Source organism: Euleptes europaea, chromosome 3, assembly GCF_029931775.1.
Source record: "Euleptes europaea isolate rEulEur1 chromosome 3, rEulEur1.hap1, whole genome shotgun sequence".
In the NCBI taxonomy this organism is placed as follows: domain Eukaryota; kingdom Metazoa; phylum Chordata; class Lepidosauria; order Squamata; family Sphaerodactylidae; genus Euleptes; species Euleptes europaea.
The window spans coordinates 124,497,230-124,519,010 of NC_079314.1; the positions used below are offsets into that span (position 1 = coordinate 124,497,230).

The window sequence follows — 21,781 nt, forward strand, 5'->3', positions numbered from 1 at the left end:
GAGAAGCAGAATCGCTGCACCCAGCGCTGCCACATATTAATGACCCCGGGTGGGGGGGGAAGCGGGCTTGGTCTGCCTCTCACGCACCGAGCGCCCCAGCCTAGAGAGACGGGAGCCCTGGGGCACAGAGAGCCCTGCTAGAGGGGAGGGGGGACGCTCCTGCACCCCATCTGTCCTGACCGGGGCCCAGAAGAGCAGAAGGAAGAGGAGGAGGCCGTGACTCGGAGGCAGCTGCACAGGGGTGCTGAGGGAGAGTCTCTCCGCGCACCCCCCCCCCTCCAGCCTGGGTGATGTCCCGCTCCAGGGCACAGCCTCTAGGCAGCCAAGAGCCTCCCTGAGCTCCAAAGGCTGGAAGGGGGGGCCACCCAGAGGTTCTTCTACCCTCCAATGCCGGACAGGGCATCCTGAGAACAGAGGCTCCGGTGCTGCTGATGCTGGCTGCCTTTCATCTCTACCGCCTTCGGAAGCCCTGGACACAAGGACAGGGAGGGCCAAGGAGCTGGGGGGGGCACTTGCCCCTCTTCCAGCCCCCAGAGACACCACAGCCCCGGGCAAAGCGCCTCCCAACAGCCACGGAGGCAAGAACGCGGGTTCCATTTGGGACGGCACCCGGCCGTCTCTCTCTTCCTCCCTCCCCAGTGACTGCAAAGCTGTTACGGCCTTAAGTGGTTCTGCCAAGAGGCAGCACAGAGGAGGAAGGAAGCACAGCCATTGCCAGAAGGAGCTGCACAAAAGCCGTAGTCCTTCAAGCAAAGAGCTGAAATAAAAGCAGGCCCTGGAGAGCCTAGCGGGGGGGGGGGGGAATAGAGCTGCCGCAGAGGGTTTGGGAGATGGCTCCCCGGGCCCCCTCCAGCAAGGAGGGGGAGACAGCGAGGGAGAGTTGCATAAAACCTGCAAAAAGCCCCCTCCCCTGCAGGCCACGCCACTCCCCTCCCCTGTGAGAATCCCAACGCCTGGCAAAGTCACAGCCCGGTTTTTGCTTGAAGTAAGTCCCAGATCATAGAATCATAGAGTTGGAAGGGGCCTTACAGGCCATCTAGTCCAACCCCCTGCTCGATGCAGGATCAGCCTAGAGCATCCCTGACAAGTGCTTGTCCAGCCTCTGCTTAAAGACTGCCAGAGTGGGGGGAGCTCACCCACCTCCCCAGGCAGCCCATTCCACTGCTGAACAACTCATACTGTAACAATTTCCCCCCTAATATCCAGCTGGTACCTCTCCGCCCTCAATTTAAACCCATTATTGCAAGTCCTGCCCTCTGCTCCCAACAGGAACAGCTCCCTGCCCTTCTCTAAGTGACAGCCCTGCAAGTACTTCGAGAGCAATCCTGTCCCCCCTCAACCTCCTCTTCTCCCTAGTACAGGGGTCGGCAAACTCATTAGTCAAAAGAGCCAAATATCAACAGTACAACGATTGAGATTTCTTTTGAGAGCCAAATTTCTTAAACTTAAACTATATAGGTAGGTACACTGTTTATTAACTTAATAAACTTTAATTAAAGTTTTAAGTCTTAATTAAACTATAGGTACCCTGAATAAAACTTGATATCATACTTAATAGTGATCTTATTTATTGATAAAAATTAAATTGTAAGTCCCTGCCATTTCCCCCTCCCCGTCCGGAGTCCTCGTCTGGAGGCCTGGTCTACAGCCATAAAAGCCTATTGGTGGACCTGGCCTCCGGCTGAGTCCCATTGGGAGGCCAGGTCTACCCATTGGCTTTCTTGGCAGTAGACCTGGCCTCCAGAGGCCCATAGAAGCCAATTGGTAGACCTAGCCTCTGAAGGGGGACTTTTTCCCCTCCTCGGAGTCCAGGTCTACAGCCAAGAAAGCCAGTGGGTAGACCTGGCCTCCCAATGGGACTCAGCCGGAGGCCAGGTCTATCAAAGGAAGCCTGCCCTGCCCAACAGCTGATAGGCGGGGGGGGCAGGAACCGCCGAGCCACCTGCCCAGCAATCGCGCAGCTGGAGGGGAGGCTTTAGCCTCCCAACCACTGAGGGCAAGGGAAAGGGGGACCTGGCCATTCTCCACGGCGGGGGGGGGGGGGGAGACAGCGCGCCCGCTCGCCTGCTCTCTTGAGCTCTCTCTCAGGCACGCCGGCTCCGCAGCCGGCTGCCGGCGCGAGCGAGAGCAGGGGCTCTGAACCAAGTTCGGAGAGCTGCACTCAATGGGCCAAAGAGCCGCATGCGGCTCGGGAGCCGCAGTTTGCAGACCCTTGCCCTAGTAGACATGCCCAAGTCCCTCAGCCTTTCCTCACAGGGCTTGGGCTCCCGGCCCCTGACCATCCTCGTTGCTTTCCTCTGCACCCGCTCCATTCTGTCCCCATCCTTTTTGAAGGGAGGCCTCCAGAACTGCACACAATGCCCCAGGTACGGCCTGACTAAGGCGGTGTACAGCGGAACTAGGACATTTTGTGATTTGGATGTGATGCCTCTGTTGCTGCCCCCCAAGATCACACTAGCTTTTTTTTTTTTTTTTTGGTTGCTGCATCACACTGGCTGCTCATATTTAACTCAAGGTCCACCCACAACCCAAGATCTTGTTCACACACACGGCTGCCCAGAGGTGTGTGTCCCGCCCCACCCAATACGCGTGCACCTCATTTCTGTTACCCAGATGTAGAGAACACGGCCCTCCGTCTCCATTTGTCTTTGTTGATTCCTGTAGAATTTTGCCGCAGCTGGGTGGGGCTGTGGGGAGGGGCCTGGCGTTGGGATGGCGCTCGAGGGAGCCCCCTCCCCTCTGCCCTCCCCCATGGATCGTTGGAGGTGAGCCCTGACGTGGGGTAATCCTGGGGGGGCAAGCATCCCCGGAAGAGGCTGATGAATTAGTTTGGCTCCCGGGACCCCCACCCCACCCCCAGCCTGCAGAGCCACTGAAAACCAGCCAGAACCAACCGTCTGCCTGAAGAAGAAGAGCTGGTTTTTATATGCCGACTTTCTCTACCACTTCAGGGAGGCTCAAATCAAGCTTACGATCGCCTTCCCTTCCCCGCAACAGACACCCTGTGAGGTAGGTGGGGCTGAGAAAGCTGTGACTAGCCCAAGGTCACCCAGCTGGCTTCATGTGTGGGAGTGGGGGAAACAAATCCAGTTCACCAGATTAGCCTACACCGCTCATGCGGAGGGAGTGGGGGAGTCAAATCAGGTTTTCCAGATCAGACTCCACCGCTCCTAGCCCCCGCTCTTAACCACTACCCCAAGCTGCCTGCCTGCTCACCTGCCTGCTGAAGGCGCATCTTCCACACCCTCACCACGGGGGGCGGGGGGGAGGTGGGAGTTCAGCTGCTCACAGGAGTGGCGGGGGGCGCATCACAGCAGCCAGGTCCAGGTGCTGCGCTGCTCCAGTTGCCTCCCCCCACCCCCCACAACCCCCGGTCAGGGAGACACAGGCAGCCCCTCCCCTCCTAGAAGCGCTCTGTCAAAAGCCAGAGCCAAACCTGGAGGCCACGCCAACCCCCCCAGACCGGCCGCTGGGGTCGCCGCCTCCTCCTTTCCGTGAGAGCCGTGTGTGTGTGTACTGCCCTCCCTTAGGGGACACTCGCCGTGATTCACACTGATGGCCCAGCCTGACTCCCCAAAGCCGCACTCACAGACAGGCAGGCGCTCGGGGCAGAGAGATCTGTGCCGGGGCACACCACGTCCCCGTTTCTGAAAAAAACACGCTCAAGGGAAGCATTCGGCAGCAGACAAGGCACCCTTCCCAAGACAGAAGGCAGTGGGGAAGGGCACTGGGGAGGGTGGGGGGCGGAAGCAGACGGGCACCCTGCAGCTGATGCCGAACCCGAGCACGTGTCAGACGGTGGCCCCCACCCGCTGCCTCGAAAGCACGGTGCAACGGGCCGCTGCCCCAGGATGGCCCTGTGGGGTTGGGGCCGGGCACCCAGCCTCAGGGGGTTCCAGGGGGGGGCTGCCGGGGTCTTCCTTCCCATGAGCAAAGGCACGGTCCACTCCCCCTGCCCACAGACCTGAGCTGGAACAGCACTGGCTGATGGGGAGGGCACCTCCTTCCCCCTTCCGCAGGCAGCCGGGCGGAGTGAATTACAGCTTCAGGCGTGTTGCTCGGCAGATAACTTACAGACCCGGCGATACATCAGCTCTTGTAGCACAGATTAATGCTCTCAGCCCCGTGTAGATGAGGAGCAGCAGTGGAGCCGGCTACGGTCTGCCTGGCCGGCAAAGCAGCTGCAGGACTGAGCCCACCCCCCTGCCCTTGGCAGACTTCGCTTTCCTGCTTCCCCCAAACTAGGGAGCCAGAAGGAGCTGATGGAGACCCTTCCCCCTGGTGGTCTCAGGGGCTCCAGAGACGCCCTGACTGGGGCCAGCAGGTGGGCCTTTTCAGGGATCAGCCAGGCAGACGTGGCTACTGATGGGTCTCATCCACTGGTGGATGCTGGGAGCAGGAGGACCTTGCTGGCAGTTGGGAGTCTGGAATTCAGCCCCGGCAGGGAGTGGGCGAGAGCCTCTGCGTCTAGTGTCCGCCACCACCACCCCAGCCACAGTGATGCTGCCCCCACATCGTGGTCCCTGCCAGAGCAGGAGGGCCGGGTTCCCCATGTCCCTGCCGCCCTAGCAAGCCCACAGGACCAGGCCACGCATCCCTCAGCCAATCACCAACCACTGTTCCCCACATAAAAGTGTCCACCGGGCCACGCATCCCTCAGCCCGTGTGCAACTTCCTTCTTGTGACCTCTGAGCAATGAGGAACAGCAAAGGGCAGAAGAGCCTCAGAAGAGCCCCGATGGGCCAGACCAGGGAGGGCCCATCTCGTCCAGCATCCCATCTCACACAGGGGGCAACCAAGTTCCTCTGGAGGGCCAGCAACAGGGCACAGAGGCCGAGGCCTGTCCCCGGTGTTGAGTCCGACCCGTGGGCTGTTGTGGATAGTTTCGGCTCCAGGGTTTCCTGAATGACACACCCACTCGTCACCCATTTCAATCTGGTTTCAGGCCTGGGAATGGTACCAAGATGGCGTTAGGTGAAAGTTGGGCAGGAGCCAATACTGCTGGACCTCTCAGCAAACTCTGGGACAGCTGGGCCACGCCATTCTTATCCACCAGCTTGAATGTGAAGTTGGCATTAGGGGCGCAGAGGGGCCCTTCTGTCGTTTCACTCTTTTCTGTCTGACCGGACACAAAGAGTTCTCCACCGGAGGTGCAGAATTAACTGGGTGGGATTCATCTTGTGGGATTTTTCCATGGGGTTCTCTTCTCTCAGCCAAGCCCCTCAAAATATACATCTAGATACCTGTATATACTATCCAAGCCTCCAGATGCTCTTGATTCTGAACCGGCGCTTTGAGGCTGTGGTCAGTTGGCCGAGGCAGAGCAAGCTGAACCCAGACACCACTTAGGGTGGTCTGCCTGGCATCAACCAGGGCCTGGGCCTTTTCCGTTGTGGCTCCGGCTCTGTGGAAGGGGCATTGCTGACAGGTGGCCATCTAATCTCTTTTTAAAAACCTCCAGGGAAGGAGAGCTCGCCACCTCCCAAGGAAGCCTGTCCCACTGATGGCTGCCGTTCAAACCCCCACAAAAGCCTTGGCAGACAGGCAGGCCTGGCCGCACCTCCTGAAGATCTCCAAGGAGGGAGGCCCCTCCCACCCCTGCAGGGAGCAACATCTGGCCATCAGCCGTCTGTGCCCAAGATAACACTTGGCACCAGAGCCACCAGCAGCATCACATGGACACAGGAAGCTGGTTGCCAGGGCCAAGCGGCCCTGCTCTCCAGGGCCTGGGGCGGAGCTCTGCTCCCAGGCTGGGGTCTTTCCCATCATCTAAGGCTGCCTGGCCTGCCTTCCAGCCGGAGACTGAGCCCAGCAGCTTCCGCATGCAGACCTGGTGCTCTGCCACTGACCTGCGGCCACAGAAGGGGTAGCGAGGGCTGGGACGGCAGAGGAGGCTTCACAGCCCTCCGAGGCAAAGGGCACACGCTTCAACCTACCAGCCCTTCTGCCATCAGCCCACCTACCCCGAGGTTGAGACCAAGCCAGAGCCCCCCGGCCTGCCTCCAGTATGTGAAGGGCTGTCACTCAAGAGGAGGGCAGGGAGCTGTTCCTCTTGGCAGCAGAGGATAGGACCCACTACAATGGGTTTAGATTAAGGGCAGAAAGGTACCGGCTGGATATTAGGGGGGAAATTTACAGTGAGAGTAGTTCAACAGTGGAATCAGCTGCCAGGGGAGGTGGTGAGCTCCCCCTCACTGGCAGTCTTCACACAGAGGCTGGACAAACACTTGTCAGGGATGCTCTAGGGCGGCTATCATGCATTGATCTCTCCAGTACCAGAGGAGCATGAGTGTGATATTAGGTGCTGCGGAACACAGGCAGGATAAATGCTGCTGCAGTGGTCTTGTTTATGGGCTTCCTGGAGGGACCTGGTTGGCCACTGTGTGAACAGACTGCTGGACTGGATGGGCCTTGGTCTGATCCAGCAGGGCCTTTCTTATGCTCTTATGAGCAGGGGGTTAAACTCGATGGCCCGTCTGGCCCCTTCCAATTCTATGATTCTGTGATTCAGCCCAGGGCACCAAGTCAGGACCAGGAGACTGAGGAGGCAGAGACAAGCTGCCAAGCACACAGCGCCCAAGCCCACAGCGAGCGCAGCAGAGACCCCTCCCGGCTGAGCACCCACAGTGGGCGAGGTGAGGGGGAAACTCTAGGAAGACCAAGGCGGCAAAACCTCTCCTTGTGGCCCCCTGCAAGAACGGCAGGCGACCTCCACACGGGAAGAACGGCCCTCTTGACACACCCGCCTTCGTTCAAAGACCGTTCCCAGTGGATCTGATTTATTCCTATTTTAATTTCTTTTCTTTTTTGAATGAAACTGCAGGCTGACCCTGGTGTTCCAGGTTAAAACTCAAAGAAAGTTCAATGAATCATTCACATTTATAGAAACCTTTCTGAACGCTGTTGCTAAACGTACGACAATCCCGTTACCATTATAAATAACAATTGTTCCATTGTGAGTTCACCAAGGAAACCAGCCCCCTCACAAGCATTCGTGCGGGGGGGGGGGGGGAGAATCGGCAGCCAGCCCAGGTAACCGAAAGGCCTGCGGACGAAGGAGGAGCTCAGGGACCATGCCACTTCGGGTGGGGTTGGCTCAATAATCCCTGGCAGCGCTTAGGGCAGGAACGCGCAGCCATGGCTCTAAGCCGTGGGTGGGAAGATATCAGCGGGATAGTGGGAAAAGCTTCTGAGCAGGAAGGGTGGTTTCAGTGGTGGGATCAGTCGCCCGGGGATGCGGTGGGCTCTCCTTCCTTGGAGGTGTTTAAGCAGAGGCTGAATCGTAATGTGTCAGGGATACTTTGGGCCCCCCTGCCTGGCGCAGGGGGTTGGGCTGGATGGTCTGCCGGCCCCTTCCCCTTCTGTGGTTCTATGAAATCCTGCTGGCCACATGCAGCAGCCCCCTGCCCAGTGAAGGACCATCTCCAGCGTGGTATACTGGTTAAGAGCAATGGTTTGGAGCGGTGGAAGTCTGATCTGGAGAACCGGGTTTGATTCCCCCACTCCTCCTCCACATGATCGGCGGACTCTAAGTCTGGAAAACAGGGTTGGTTTCCCCGCTTCTACACATGAAGCCGGCTGGGTGACCTTGAGCCAGTTCTCTCAGCCCCACCTACCTCACAGGGTGCCTTTTGTGGGGAGGGGAAGGGAAGGTGACTCTAAGCTGGTTTGAGTCTCCCTTCAGCATATACAACCCAGCTCTTCTTCTTCTTCTACGTGGAAGGGGCTCCTATTCAAGTTCTCCGTCAGCCACACGAGATTTGGCTTCACTGCTATAAATGAAACGCAATAAAGCCTTTTGGGGGTCCCTCTGGGCCCCGACTGTCAGCAGACGCTGGCCACCTTCGGTAGCGACTGTCCCTTGTTTGAGAGCAGGCCCTGACCAGTGTCCTTGCACCCCCGGAGCACACGGGGCCGTATGACCAGCGCCGAGGATGTGGCTTCTTGCGAGGGCTGGAGCTGCAGCCAAAGCATGAGGAGGCCTCTGGAAAGGAGGCCCAGGGTACCTCTGGGTCTGGAAGGAGGCAGCATGGCCATGTGCATGTCGTCTTCTCGGGACGTCTGACAGCTCTGGTCTGGGAGAAGGGTCGTGGCTCAGGGGAAGAGCCCTGCTTGGCACGCAGAAGGTCCCTGGTTCAATCCCTCCAGCTAAAAGGATCACGCGGCAGGTGATGCAGGTCAAAGCGGGGGCCAAAGCTCGTGGCCATAGTGTGCCCCATGCTCAAGGATGCAGAGCCCACTGGCCACGGAAGCAGCCCAGGGGCTTGAGTCCCCACAGGTTTCAGAGCTCAGAAAGGCCAGCCTCTTGACCCCATTTTCTTCTGCCAAGGGAAGGAAGGACAAGACACCTCCCCCCCCCCCGAAGACAGAAAAAACATCACCTGCTCTGGACGGGATTTTCCACAGCAAATGCAGGACATCAAGACAGAGCACAGCCAAGCTGCTGGGGGGAGGGGAGAGGGCATGGGCCAAGCTGACAAAGTTCCTCCGGACTTCTGTGAGCTCAGACCTCGCCAAACCAGAACCCTCCAAGATGACCACTGTGCCTCTCGGCCAAGACCCTGAGATGAACAGTCCAGGAGTGAACACATGAACACACGAAGCTGCCTTACTCTGAATCAGACCCTCCTGGGTCCATCAAAGTCAGCACTGTCTACTCAGACCGGCAGCGGCTCTCCAGGGTCTCAGGCAGAAAAGGGTCTTTCACATCACCTACTTGCCTAGTCCCTTTAACTGGAGATGCCGGGGATTGAACCTGGGACCTTCTGCATGCCAAGCAGATGCTCTACCACTGAGCCACGGCCCCTCGAGTGGGTGCAGCACAGCCTGTGGATACACCCCACTTACCTGGCCCCCACCCCCTAGCACTACCTGCTGGGGCCACCTCCAGCCAGTTCCAAAGGGGGAAAATGCCTGGCCTGAAATGACCTTCCTCCTTGCCAAAGGCATGCTTCACTGCAGCCCACAGATGGTGGGGCCCCCACGCACACCCCCTCACTCCCTCCACGGAGGCAGGAACGCAGCCAGGCGCCCATTCACAGCACACACCAGGCCAGCCACAGACCGCACAATGGCAGCCAAGAACGGTGCCTTGCAAAGTAAAATGCAAATGCTAACGAGTGAGCCGGGCTGGCACGTCACGGGTGGGAAGGCAGAGAGCGCGTTGTCGCAAAGGGGCTGGGCCACAGGCCGCGGCAGGGAGCCCACGGGCACCGAGTTCCAACTGAAACATTAGGAAGGAGGAAGAAGCCAAAGCCATCCTGAGAACGGCACTGGAGCAGAAGCGCTGGCGGGAGCAACCCTGCCCCTTTGCACATGACCCGCTTTTTAGAGGAGCCGGATCGGAGAGCCTCAGGTAGGCAGACGGTGGAGGTTGGTGGAGAAAGAGTGGGGGGGGCACTTCAGCTGAGTGGAGGGGGCAGATCTACCCGTTTTTGCCCCCTTTGTGAGAGGGCCCCCGGAGGTGCCTCCTCCCACTCCATGCTCATGGCTGGGCCAGGCCTGGGGGGGGGGGGGCAGGGTTGCCAGGCCCCCGCTCTCAGCTGCAGAACTCTCCCCTCTGGCTGACCCTTCCCACCACCCCTCAGCTGGCAGTGGGAGAAAAGGGGGTGGGCGGCACCCTCACATGAGAACCTCATTCCAGCGTGACTGGAAGTGACATAATTGCGGGGGGGGGGGGAGAGAAAAGGGGAATGAAACCCGACCTAGAAAACAGAAGCTGGGTACTCAAGTTTGGGTGGGATAAATAAAATATATAGAAAATGAAAATATAATTTATTTAAGGCGCTATGTCAGGACTAAACTGAGGCTATCGTATTTTGGTCACATTAGGAGAAGACAAGAATCACTAGAAAAGACAGTCATGCTAGGAAAAGTTGAGGGCAGCAGGAAAAGAGGGAGACCCAACAAGAGATGGATGGACTTGATCAAGGAAGCCACAGCCCTCAGTTTGCAAGATCTGAGCAAGGCTGTCAAAGACAGGAAATTTTGGAGGACTTTCATTCATAGGGTCACCATGAGTCGGAAGCGACTTGACGGCACTTAACACAACACACATGTCAAGATAACAATTATTTTAAAAAACGTTAAAACAGCACAATGGCATTTCCTGAGGTTGATATACTGTAACCACAAGCCAGATGCATTTCAGTCTATTTGGCCTTCCTCAGTGGTCAATTGAAACCCATGTAAAACATACACACATATTTACAGATCTATATACATATACAGACAATATATATCAGACCAGGCATGTATGTAGGTTGTCTAAAAAAACCCAGAATAATAATAGGTTAGTCTCTATCTATTCAGAAGCCAAGTGTATAAATCTTAAAAGAGATGTTTGGAATTACTTACATAATATATTACCAATTATACAAACATCTGGTAAGACTGGTCTCAAGTTGTTATACTGTATATCTGTAAATATGGGTTTATGTTTTACATGGGTTTCAACTGACCACTGAGGAAGGCCAAGTGGGGTTATAGTATATCAACCTCAAAAACTGCGACTGTGGTGTCTTAATGCTTTTTAAAATAATTGTTATCTTGACATAGCGCCTTATTGCCCTACTTGCATCCTGGGTTCCCTCATGGCATCGCCAATGAGTCCACCACCAACCCCTTACCCCCAGATCCGTCTCCCGCCAGTTGCCGGCCTCGTGTTGGCACCCCTATGCGGGAGCAGGTGCCACGTGTATCCTGCCTCAGCCCCGGTGCGGACAGCCCAGGGAAAGGGGCAGGCGAGCCGGACCACGAGCCGGGTGGAGGAAGGGCAAGCAGGGGGCCTGCCGCAAAGGCCGGTCTCTTGACTTCGGTCTCCAGGCCGCCTCCCGCAACTAAAGGACGGGCGAGGGAGGGAGGGAGGGAGGGAGGGAGGGAGGGAGGGCGGGAGATGACTAAGGGGGGGTCATGACAGCAGTCCTGAGGAGGGGCTTTGAAGGTGGGTTTCATGTCTTTAATGTATTTATTCTACGTTTGCAAGCCGCCTCGAGCTTCGCAAGGAAGAAAGGGGGGCTAATAAAAGTTTTAAATAAATGAACGGTAGAGGTTTTTTAAATGAAGCACGGGGTGGAGAGAGAGCTGTCCGAGAGAACTCGAGGTCATCCAATCAGACTGACAGGGCAGTGGAGCCAGGGGGGCAAAAGGAAGCACGCCTTCACACACATCCCGGCCAGCCACTGGGTGAGACGGGACATGCTGCTGGGCGAGACGGACCCTCGCTGGCCTGATCTAGCAGGGCTGAGGTTCTTCTGAGAGGGAGCGGGGGAGGAGAGGGTGTCCTCTGCCCCCCCCCCCACCGGGGTCTTCCTTTTCAGTGGCTCCAGCCTGCCCGTGGCCAAAGCTCTGCTCAGCTGGGGCATTGCCAGCCGCCCCTCTCGTCGCCCTCTTGCCCTTCCCCTCCAGGGTGGCACAGGCAAGGGGGCTCCCCTCCATGAAAGGCTCAGAGGTGGCAGGCTGGCCTCTTGCCCGCAAGACCACCACACCACGTGGGCAGCAGAGCAAGAGGCCCCAGGACCTGCCTGCCTGGCTGGAAGGAGCCTTTGGCAATCTGGGGATGGGGGTGGGGAGGAGCTCTGCTTCCACCACCAGAAGCTGTCGGCCCACCAAGATCTCCTGCTGCGGGGGGGGGGGGAGACTGCACCCCCCACGAGCAGCCTCAAAAGCTTGAGGAAGACCCCGTCAGTCCCACCAGAGCTCAGAGGGCCCCCCCCCCAAAGGCCTGGGCCAACAGCTTTCCAACCGGTCTGGAAAAATTCTCCCCGAGTACAACCAACGCTTTTTCTCCTCTGGGCAGCAGAAGCATGGAGGGAAGAGACCAAAGTCACCTTACTGGCCCTGAAGGATGGACAGTGCATTCTTACACAAACCCTGCAAGGTAGGCTGTTTAAGAGAAAACAGTGGGGTGAAGCTCAGCATGACTCATGCCCTATGGCTCAACGGCCTCCTCCGCACTGACCCTCCCCCACTCCCGGTGATTCTGGAGCCCACCTCGTCACCCGTGACAAGCAAGCGAAGCCCAACAGGACTGGCGTTCCACCATGCCCATCTCCTGTGCCATGCAGCTATGCCAGGAATGGGTGGCAAGGCGGGTGCTGCGCAGCTGCTTTGCATGGATGGATGGATGGATGGATGGATGGATGGATGGATGGATGGATGGATGGATGGATGGATGGCCGCCAGAACATGACACTGGGCGAGAGAAAAGCCCTGGAGGCGAGTTGTTGCCTCTCATTCAAATCAGGAGCTTGGTTGAGCCCCACACACGGAGGGCTGGACAGACAGAAAGGCCCACTCCAAGCCCAAGGGGGCCGTGCGACAAGCAGTGCTCAATGCTCCCAGGGAAGGGGAGAGAAAGCGGCCCAAAAGAACTGCCGCCAGCGCCTCTCCCGTGCAAGAATTGGGGAGCCGGGATGGGCATCCCCTGAACTCCCCCGCAGCCCTCGGCCTCAGAGGGGCCCCCGCTCAGCTGAGCTGCTGGCCAGGCCAAACGATCACCTTTGGGAAAAGGCCATGAGAGAAGGCCATGAGAGCTTTGATTGTGGGATCCTGCATGGCAGGGGGAGGGTTGGGGTCACTGGGGATGTGAGGGGAGGCAGTTGTGAGTTTCCTGCATTGTGCAGGGGGTTGGACTAGATGACCCTGGTGGTCCCTTCCAGCTCTATGATTCTATGAGAAATGGAGCAGGTGTACTGATGAGCGATCTCTGCTGGTTGCAGCAGCCCCCCGCCCCTCCCTCGTCACTCCAAGGTGTGTACGTGGGTGGAGGGAGACATTTTACATGGGAAAGCCGTAGAATATTCCTTGAAGAGCTCAGTGCAGGTAACGGCAGACCCCTGAGCTGGGTGCCAGCTGGTTCCTATGGCAACAGCACTTAAATATAACTCCTAGCCAGGGCTGCTTGTCCCACGAGGGCTGGGGGGCCTCCCCCTTCGCTTCTCCACAGCCAGAATTAGCCCCGCCAGACAAAGACAACCACCACAACTGTGGTGCCCTCACAACCCTGCTTGCGGAGTGCCGGAGGGAGGGGGGAGCAATATATTTAACCACGGATGCCAGCCAACAGCCAGCCGAGGCTCCGTTAACTTTGCCAACCGGCGGAGTCAAGAGCCGTGCTGATTGCGTGCACGGACGGGAACCATCCCAACTCAGCCTCCGGGGCTCTCGGGCTGGCTGGGGAACCGTTTGCTCTGGGAATGGGGGGAAGGGACTGGTGCATTTCAAAAGTCACGAGCTGCCAGCAAAACAAGCCCAGGGCTCAGGCCCAAGACTCAGGGCGGCGGGGGGGGGGGGGGGGAGAGGAGAGAAACCCTTCTGCACCCAGAATTCCCAGAGGCAGCCTTGGCTGAAGGGAGGGGGGAGTGCCCACGTCAAGGCCTGCCAGGGCATGGAAGACCTCCTCCACCATGCAGGCCAGTCGGTCGCTTGGCTGCTGCCTTTGGGACCAACAGAAGCCCCCAGACCATTTCCAAAGGCAGCCCCCACACAGAGCGCAGGACGAGAACCTGGCCTGGCTACACAGAACTCTGGCCGGAGGGCGTTTGTTGAGGAACGGCTGCAGCCGGCAAACCAGACGGAGCTGGCCAGCGGAGCTGTGTGCCAGGGAGGGGCCGTAGCTCAGTTTGTAGAGCCTCTGCTTGGCATGCGGAAGGTCCCAGGTTCAACCCCAGCATCTCCAGATAAAGGGACTAGGCAAGGAGGTGATGTGAAAGACCCCTGACCGAGACCCCGGAGAGCCGCTGCCGGTCTGAGTAGACAAGACTGACTTCGATGGACCAAGAGGGGTCTGATTCAGTAGAAGGCACCCTCATGTGTTCATGTGAGGAGACCTCAGCCTCCAACTGCAGGGCCTACTGGGGGCCCTCTCCCCTCCCACCTGGCCTGTTCTTACCCTCTGAGCCCTCCAGGATCCCAGAGCCCCCCTGCTCCTTGAGCCCGGTCTCAGCCTGGCCTGCCCTGGGAGGGCCTCCCCAGGTGGCGAACCCCCCCTCCCGACAGACAGTCTCAGTGCTGTGGCATCTCTGCAGTTACTGGCCAACCCTCCTCAGCCGCCAAAGGACAGCATCTCCCAGGGCCTGGACCCTGCTTCAAGCCAGCAGCTGCACCTGCAATGCCAGAATGCGGCCACCTGTTCCAGAGCATCGTACTGAGGCCACGCTCTCCACTGGCAGCAAACGGAACACAGGAGACCTGGCATCGTGCTGGGGCGACGCAGCCGACCTCACGGTTTGCTAACCGCGTTTCCAGCGGAGGAAGCGTCCGTCACACAGGAGTTGGCATGCGAAATGGCTGGTCACGAAACAATTTGGCCGACCCTGTTTACATATTTGCAGCAATATAGAGATGGCAAATGGATCTTTCCTGTTTAAACTTGCAACTGTTTAACGCTTTAGGGAGCTCCTACCCACCACGGGGTGGGGTGGTGAACTGGAGAAGACGCCCAGCCCTCAGCAAGGAGGGGCTCAGACCTTTTGAGACGGGGAGCCAAGCGGGTGGCAGCCCCCCGGTGGGTTCCAACAACAACTATTTCCAGCCTCTCTTCATAAAGGCGAGACAACAACGGCTAATAATACATCCCAAAAGGTTAAAAATCACACAACTGAGAACAAATGTAGTTAATCATAAAATGTACCAAATCCAGACCAGATGTTAAAATCCTCCTTCTTTGGGGGGTGGGGTCTGGTAGCCCTCCCTTCCACCACATACTTTCGCACTCAAGGCCCAGCGCCAGCTGGCCCGGCACCGTTGGAAGAGGCAGAAATTTTTTTGGGGGGTGGGAGGAGGAGTCCTTCTGGATTTCCATAAAGCGGCAATCCAATTACAGAGCACCAGGCAAACGCCCGAGTCTCCACAGCCCCGCTAATTGCCTAATTAAGGACCGGGATGCCAAGAACACAATTACACTCCCTGGGTAAGTCATTAAGGCCCCGGTGATCATCGAGTGGGATTTCCACTTAGGGTCTGGGGGGGGGCTGAACAGGGGAGGCCCCATTTCCCCTTTTGTGCATTGGGCACGAGTGGATGATCCAGAGGCTGTCCCCCCCGCCCCCCGCTCAGTCTCCTGCCTGGAGCACGAGATGGGAGAAGCAGCAGAAGACGCCCCGCGTGTGCCCCCGCTCTGGGATAGCTTCCGCTGCAGGGGATCCGCAAGTGTACAGAAATGAGCTGACTGCAGAGAGCGAACGCGCACACACACACACCCCGTGCAAGAAGCCAGAGGAGAGAACAGCACGGATTCTGCTCCAAAGAGTGGAAAGGCACTCGGCTGCAGGCTGCCTCTCTCTCTCTCTCCCCACACGAGCATCCCAAGTCAACAGCCGCAGCCGCGGCGGCAGTGGCAGCAGCAGCATCCCCACGGCTGCCCGCGTACCCAGGCTTTGTGCTTCTGCAGCCTGCAAGGCGAGGCCGCCGAGAGGAGCCCCCTCCCAGGTCAGATGCATCAGGAATTTGCCCTTCTGCAGCGGCATCTCTTATTTATTTTTTAGCGTAAGTGGGAGGTTTAGCGCTTATTAAAATTTTAAAATATCACAGGCTCTGTAACGAGGAGCCTCATTTTCTTGTCTTATGCAGCTGACTTAGGAACAATTAATTATAAATGCAATGCCAGGATTAGTTATCTCTCTGTCAGGCAGGGCTCGTGAGCATCCCCGGCCTCCAGCAGGCCGCCCACAGCTGAGAGCCAGGGCGGGGGTGGGTGGGTTGGGGGGGGGGTCTCCACGCTCCCGGGGCCTCTCTGCAAGCCTCTGCCTGAGGCACCAACAGTCCAGCTCAGCAACAACAAAGATGCATCAGCATCCGCCCCATGGCAGGCCTGAGCTTGGGGAGAGGGGACAGCCCCCGCAAGAGACAAATCCAATACTCTGGGGCCCCCTCCCACTACTCAACAGCAAGGAACCAAGGATTCTGCCACCCCCACCTCCAGCGGGGAGTTCAAGCCCAGCCCGGAGCAGAGCCCCCACTCCCCGCCACTGGGGGTGGGCAAGTCTCCCAGAGAGGGATGAGCAAGGGAAGGGGTGTGTGGTTGCAGGCTCCCAGAGGGGTCGCCATCCTTGGGAAGGCTTCCGTTTAGACAAGAAAGGGTGCTGACTATTTCTAGCTCTGGAAACAAACTAAGTAGGAAAGAAAGCCCCCAGATATCAGCAAGTCACCAGCAAGATACAAAAGGAAACCCCAGAGTCTTCGTTCAGGGGAGCCAGAGGAAAGACAGGCCTTCCCTGGACATCTGCAAACAAACCCCAGCAGGGGCAGCCCGCCCACCTCCCTGTAGCTGTGCCGCCCTCCTCTGTGGGCACACAGACCTTGCGCCTTGCAGAAGAGGACCCTGTTCCAGAGGATGCTGGGAAAGCTACTCTGCCTGAGGAAGACCGGGGCCGCAGCCGAGCTCGCCAGCACGGCCCCCGGAACTCAGCTGCCTGTTTCAGCACCTGAGATGCTCCTCAATGCACCCACTTGAGAGGAGGGTCACGAGGACCTCCGCCACACAAGGCCAGGAGCTGCCGGAGCACGCTGGGGGTCCCCTCTCTGCCCTGTGTTCAGCCGCTGCCTAAGACCCCTGCCCCCAGACAGGAGGGCCGCCGGGAGCCAATCCCGGTCACTGGAGAAGGCGCCTGGCCCAGCCACGCAGGCCGCACCGGCTGCACCCAGGAAGTCAGTACAGTAGAGGCAGAAACCCACCAACACCACCCCCCTTGCGCAATGCTCTTGGTTGGGGAGGAGCCAGAGCCAAGGATATCTGTGCTTCCATTGAATTCCCCACAACTATGGCGATCGATCAATATTCAGGGTCATCTTTTCTACCATGGAGATTGCCATAGCAACAGATGGAGGAGTGAGCTGACTACCCAAGGACAGGACTTGGGGCAAGGGGGGGGGGGTGGGAGGACACCCTTGCACAATCACCAACAGCTTCGAGGCACAGGGGGTGGAGGCTGATCTGGGGAGGAAAGGTGCCACGGGCGGCCGTGCCAACCCCCGAGGGGAGCCGTGAGTGGGCTGGGCCTCAACCTCCAAGGGTGGCCCACCGCAGACGGGCCCAGAGCGCCAGGGGGAACCACACCGGCCACGCCATGCCCAGCCTGCCCCCAGGACAAGCCCCCACCCCTGCAGAGCCTCGTCCAGGTAGCCCTGGGGCCCCCAGGGCCAGGCAGAGGCAGTGAGGCGGAGGAGGGGGCAGTGCCCTGCTCTGTGACTGCGCCCAGGGAAGAAGAGATGCATTTCAGGAGCAGGTGCACACGGGGTGGTGGTGGTGGTGGCGTGCTGAGTTAATAAGACAAAGAGAAAGCCAGCAGGCTGCCAGATGCTTTGGGACTCCAGCACACGTTCTTCCTTCTGCCAGGTGGGACATCCCGAGAGAACTGCGGGAAGGAAGGAGCAGCTCCGCGGAAGTCCTTTGCTGGAGAGAGGGACAGTGCCAGGCCTGGCGGCACCCAGAACTCCCCGACCCCCCAGAAGCAGAAGCCCCCAGGCGAAGCAGCACTGCAAACTGGAGGGGCCCCAAGTCCAGCAGAACAAAAGAAAGGCACCGCTCCACTCCTTGCCGAGGGGCAGAGAGATGAAGCCGCCCGCCTGTGAGCACAGCGCAAATGGGACACATTCTGAGCACGAGGCTCATGGCGGAAGAGGGGAGGGAGGCAGGGGAGCACCATACCTGGTGGGGCAGAGGGGGGAGCAGGAGAGGGAGGCTCAGTGGGTGGATTCAAGCTAGACAAGAGTGGCGGGGGGATGAGTTTTCTGAGAGCCCCCCCCCCTCAGCCACCATTTGGAGAAGAGGAGACAAGGCCCTCCAGCAGAGCTTATTCCAAGCAGAGGGCAGGACTCTGCTGCTCCTGTTTCCAAGGCCAGCACTGCCCCTGGGCGGACGATGGGTCAAGCGAAGCCGGCAGCCCAGGGAACACATGAACACACATGAAACTGCCTTCTACTGAACCAGACCCCCTTGGTCCATCAGAGTCAGTACTGTCTACTCAGACCGGCAGCTGCCCTCCAGGGTCTCAGGCAGAAAAGGGTCTTTCCCATCACCTACTTGCCTGGTCCCTTTAACTGGAGATGCTGCCGGGGATTGAACCTGGGACCTTCTGCATGCCAAGCAGATACTTTGCCACTGAGCCCTCCCCTGAGGGAGGCTGAAGGGCCGGTCCTGCCAAGGATCGGTCAAATGGACCAGTGAGTCCAAGCGCAGGCCGAGCTGGTTGGTGGGCCTGCCCAGCCAGGAGAGGGGCCTGCCCCAAATCTCTGGGCTAAAATTCTCCAGTTGGATAAAGATCTCTCTGTGTCTGAGAGCCCCTGTAGAACAGGATTTGCACACACACCCCGGCGAGGGCGACCACGCATTCGCACAGCCCCCCCCCACACACACACACCATGGGAAAGGAAGATGACGCAGCAGGGCCTGCTCACACCCCTGCCAGGATTAGACCCACAGGCCGCCCGCTGCCCTCTGCGTGGCCAGGCTGACTCCCTTCTCTGACCTGGGAGCAGCCCCCCACCCCAGCCAGCCAGCGTGCCCCCCCACGACATCCTTGCATGCCCCTCCCCTGCCCCACTCACCTGCTAGCAGGAAGGTGATGAGGCAGGTCTCCTTTGGCATGTACAGCTTGAGGCGGGAGCCGCTGAAGACGTACTCCACCACGGCCTCCGAGCGGCCGGCCCGCTGCAGGAATGGCAGGAACTGCTTGGCCTTCTGGGTGTCCTGGGGGAGGGGGGAGGGACGGAAGGAAGGAAGAAAGCCGGGCGTCAGGCACATGCGGGGCGCCAGGCCTGTCCACAAGGGCAGTATGGCCCACGGTATCTGAAGCAGCCAGGGAAAATCATAGAAGCATAGGATCCTAGAGTTGGGAGGGGAACCACCAGGGTCATCTAGTCCAACCCCCTGCACAATGCAGGAAATTCACAACTACCTCCCCTCCACACCCCCAGTGACCCCCTACTCCATGCCCAGAAGATGGCCAAGGTGCCCTCCCTCTCATGAAGAAGGGGAGCTGCTTGCACTGGGGCTGCCTTCCGTTGCCCCCTCCCACTCCACCACCCCTGTAAGGAGCAGGGGCATGGGGGCCACGACATCTCCAAGGAAGAAGCTGAGGTGAAGGAAGGAACCGCCCCGCCTAACCTCCATCCACATAGGGTGGCCAGGCCCCTCCCTTGCAGAGGAGCAGTGGGGTGGCGGTGTTATAGTGACCAGCCTCCTGCCCACCCACCCCCCGAGCCAGCTCAAGCCAACCCCACCCACTCAGCTTAACCTGACCAAGCCCCTTCACGACACACGGATCCATCTCTGGGTCTCCCCACCCCTCCCCCAGCATTTTATTGCATGTTCTGTCTCTGGGCCACATGCTGCTAATTTAGAGAAGGGATATGGCCACTCATTAGGAAAAACGTCACAAGACTTGGGGGGAAGGACTTTTGGCAGAGCACATCAGCAACAAGGTCTCCCCCCAGGAAAGGAGGTGGGGCTCTGCCTGTCCACCCCCTGCCCTGAAAGCAGCCCCAGGAGCCTCCCTGTCGCCTCCCCACCTGCCTTAGTCGGGGGGGGGGAGACAGCAGAGGCACATGAACACATGAAGCTGTCTTCTACTGAATCAGACCATCAAAGTCAGTACTGTCAACTCAGACTGGTAGCAGCTCTCCAGGGTCTCCGGCAGAAAGGGGTCTTTCCCATCACCTACTTGCCTAGTCCCTTTAGCAGGGGATGCCGGGGATCGAACCTGTGACCTTCTGCATGCCAAGCAGATACTCTGCCACTGAGCCACGGCCCCTCCCCAGGGCATGAGGCCCCAGGGGCTTGTGGGGGGATTTCCTTTTTTCCTCCTCAGCAGCTCCCTCAGCCGGGTGGGAGAAGGAGAAGGCCGTTGAGGCTCCCTCACTGGCCAGGGAGAGGGTTCCGGCACGCCTTCCCCTCCAAGGCTTCCCTATTGACTCCTTTTGAACAGCTGCCCAGAGCTCTGCGGTCTATTTTTTTCCAGGAACAAAGATGGTGAATGTTGCCAGTTACTGATTTATTTAACCGGGGGGGGGGGGGGCAGTTGCGGCTCCTAAACTAAAAAGGCTGAGCCAGGTGGCTTTTTATTTTGCTCTTAGCTTAATTTAGAAAAATGAACTGCGAGGAGGAAGCAAATGAAGAGAAACTTGCTGTGGCCAAGGCGACTTCCCTGCCATCACCGAACAAATGCCTAGCTGCTGTTCCTCGAGGAGCTACCTGACCAAACTAGCAAAGCCGAGGGGGAGGCGGGAGCGCCAGGCCCTCGATGAGCGGCTTGGGGAGGTGGGGCCTGCAGCGCAAAGGCAGCCTCAGGGAGATGGGCCTCAGGTAGCCCCCCCCAAGGTGGGGGGCAACTGACCCAGGGCAGGGGACAGCACAGAGCTCTCTGCAGCAGGCCTCCCAGACGCTTGCTCGCTTTCTGCACTGAATCCCCCATGGCCTGCCTCAGGCAGGACCCCCCCCCCCAGCCAGCCACCCATGGAAGGACCTCCAAGGGACACCCGCTGTGGCCCCTCCTGGACCGAGAGACAAGTGCTGAACAGTGTGGGGGGCGACTCTGGGACTAGGGCTGTTGATTCGGTTCATCCCGAACTGAAAAACAGCCGAATTTCCCGATTCGGCGGTTTTTAGTTCGGATGGAACCGAACTCAAAAAAGGCAGGAAAACGGGGAGCCGAATTCAGTGAGTTCGAGGTGTTCAGCAAATAAATTCAACAAATTCGGGGTTCAGCGCAGCAGCATAACCGTCAGTTAGTAAGCAGCATTCTCCTGCGGCCAATCAGTGGCCAAGCTGGGTCTTCTTCCCTACCCTTAATGTGCATCTCTGACAATGGGGGTTTGCAATTAGCAGAGCTTGCTGCCCACGCCCAAAGCTCCCAGCCCCGACAAACAGCTGAGCTGCAGGGAGCAAGAGCGGGGCAGGTGCAAAGAAGATGGAACAGAAGACATCCACAGTAAGACCCATTTTGGGGCTTTTCTCTATAATTTTTCTCCTGTGTGTGGGGGGGGGGGGAAGCAGAGTCTGTGTGTGTGTGGGGAGGGAGCAGTTTCTGTTGGTGGGGGGGAAGCCAAAGGGGGCTTTCGCCTGTTCTGCGGGGGGGTGCCCCCTGAGAGTCTCTCTCCCTGGTTTGAGGGGGGGGGGGCTTCAGTTGTGTGTCCTCAGGTTTTCCCTCATTCATAAGATCGGTTAGGTCTATTTTGATGCTTGCTCAAAACTGGTTCTCAAATTGTGACTTAAAGAATGCATTTGCCTGGTCCTGAGTCCGATGCAAAAGAAGAAATTCCACCCCCTCCTGCTCCTCATGCATAGCTAGCTGCCTCTGTCCCTTTCCATGGTTTGCAAACTCCCAGGTGTTGCTTTGCATGGTTGCAAACGTGTTGCTTTGCATGATTTGTATGGTTGCAAACATGTTGCTTTGCATGGTTTGCATGGCTGCAAATGTGTTGCTTTGCATGGTTTGCAAACTTCTTCGCACCTGCCCCGCCCTTGCTCCCCGCAGCTCAGCTGTTTGTCGGGGCTGGGAGCTTCGGGAGTGGGCGGCAAGCTCTGCTAATTGCAAACCCCCATTGTCTGAGATGCACATTAAGGAGGGGACCCCTTTCGGGGCCCATATCTCAGCCCCCCCTGACCCAATCTTTACAAAACTTGGGGGTTCTTGCAAGAAGGGCCCCCTCAAGCTACGCTGAAAGTTTGGGACCTCTACCCACAAAAATGGCCCCCCGAGCCACGGAAAGGCGCGATTGTGTTTTTAATTCAGCCGAATTTTCCCCCGAACTCCGGATCTCATGCCGAATTGCACGGACCCGA

At 58.4% G+C, this 21,781-nt stretch overlaps 1 protein-coding gene across 1 annotated transcript in view; it reads right to left on the reverse strand.

Moving 5' to 3' along the window:
- The window catches only part of SND1 (staphylococcal nuclease and tudor domain containing 1), a 229,722-nt gene that overhangs the window by 71,401 nt on the left and 136,540 nt on the right, over positions 1-21,781 (reverse strand). The window contains exon 15 of the mRNA XM_056845986.1: positions 18,547-18,688. Coding sequence (XP_056701964.1) covers positions 18,547-18,688 — 142 coding nt within the window. The remainder of the gene's footprint in view (positions 1-18,546; positions 18,689-21,781) is intronic.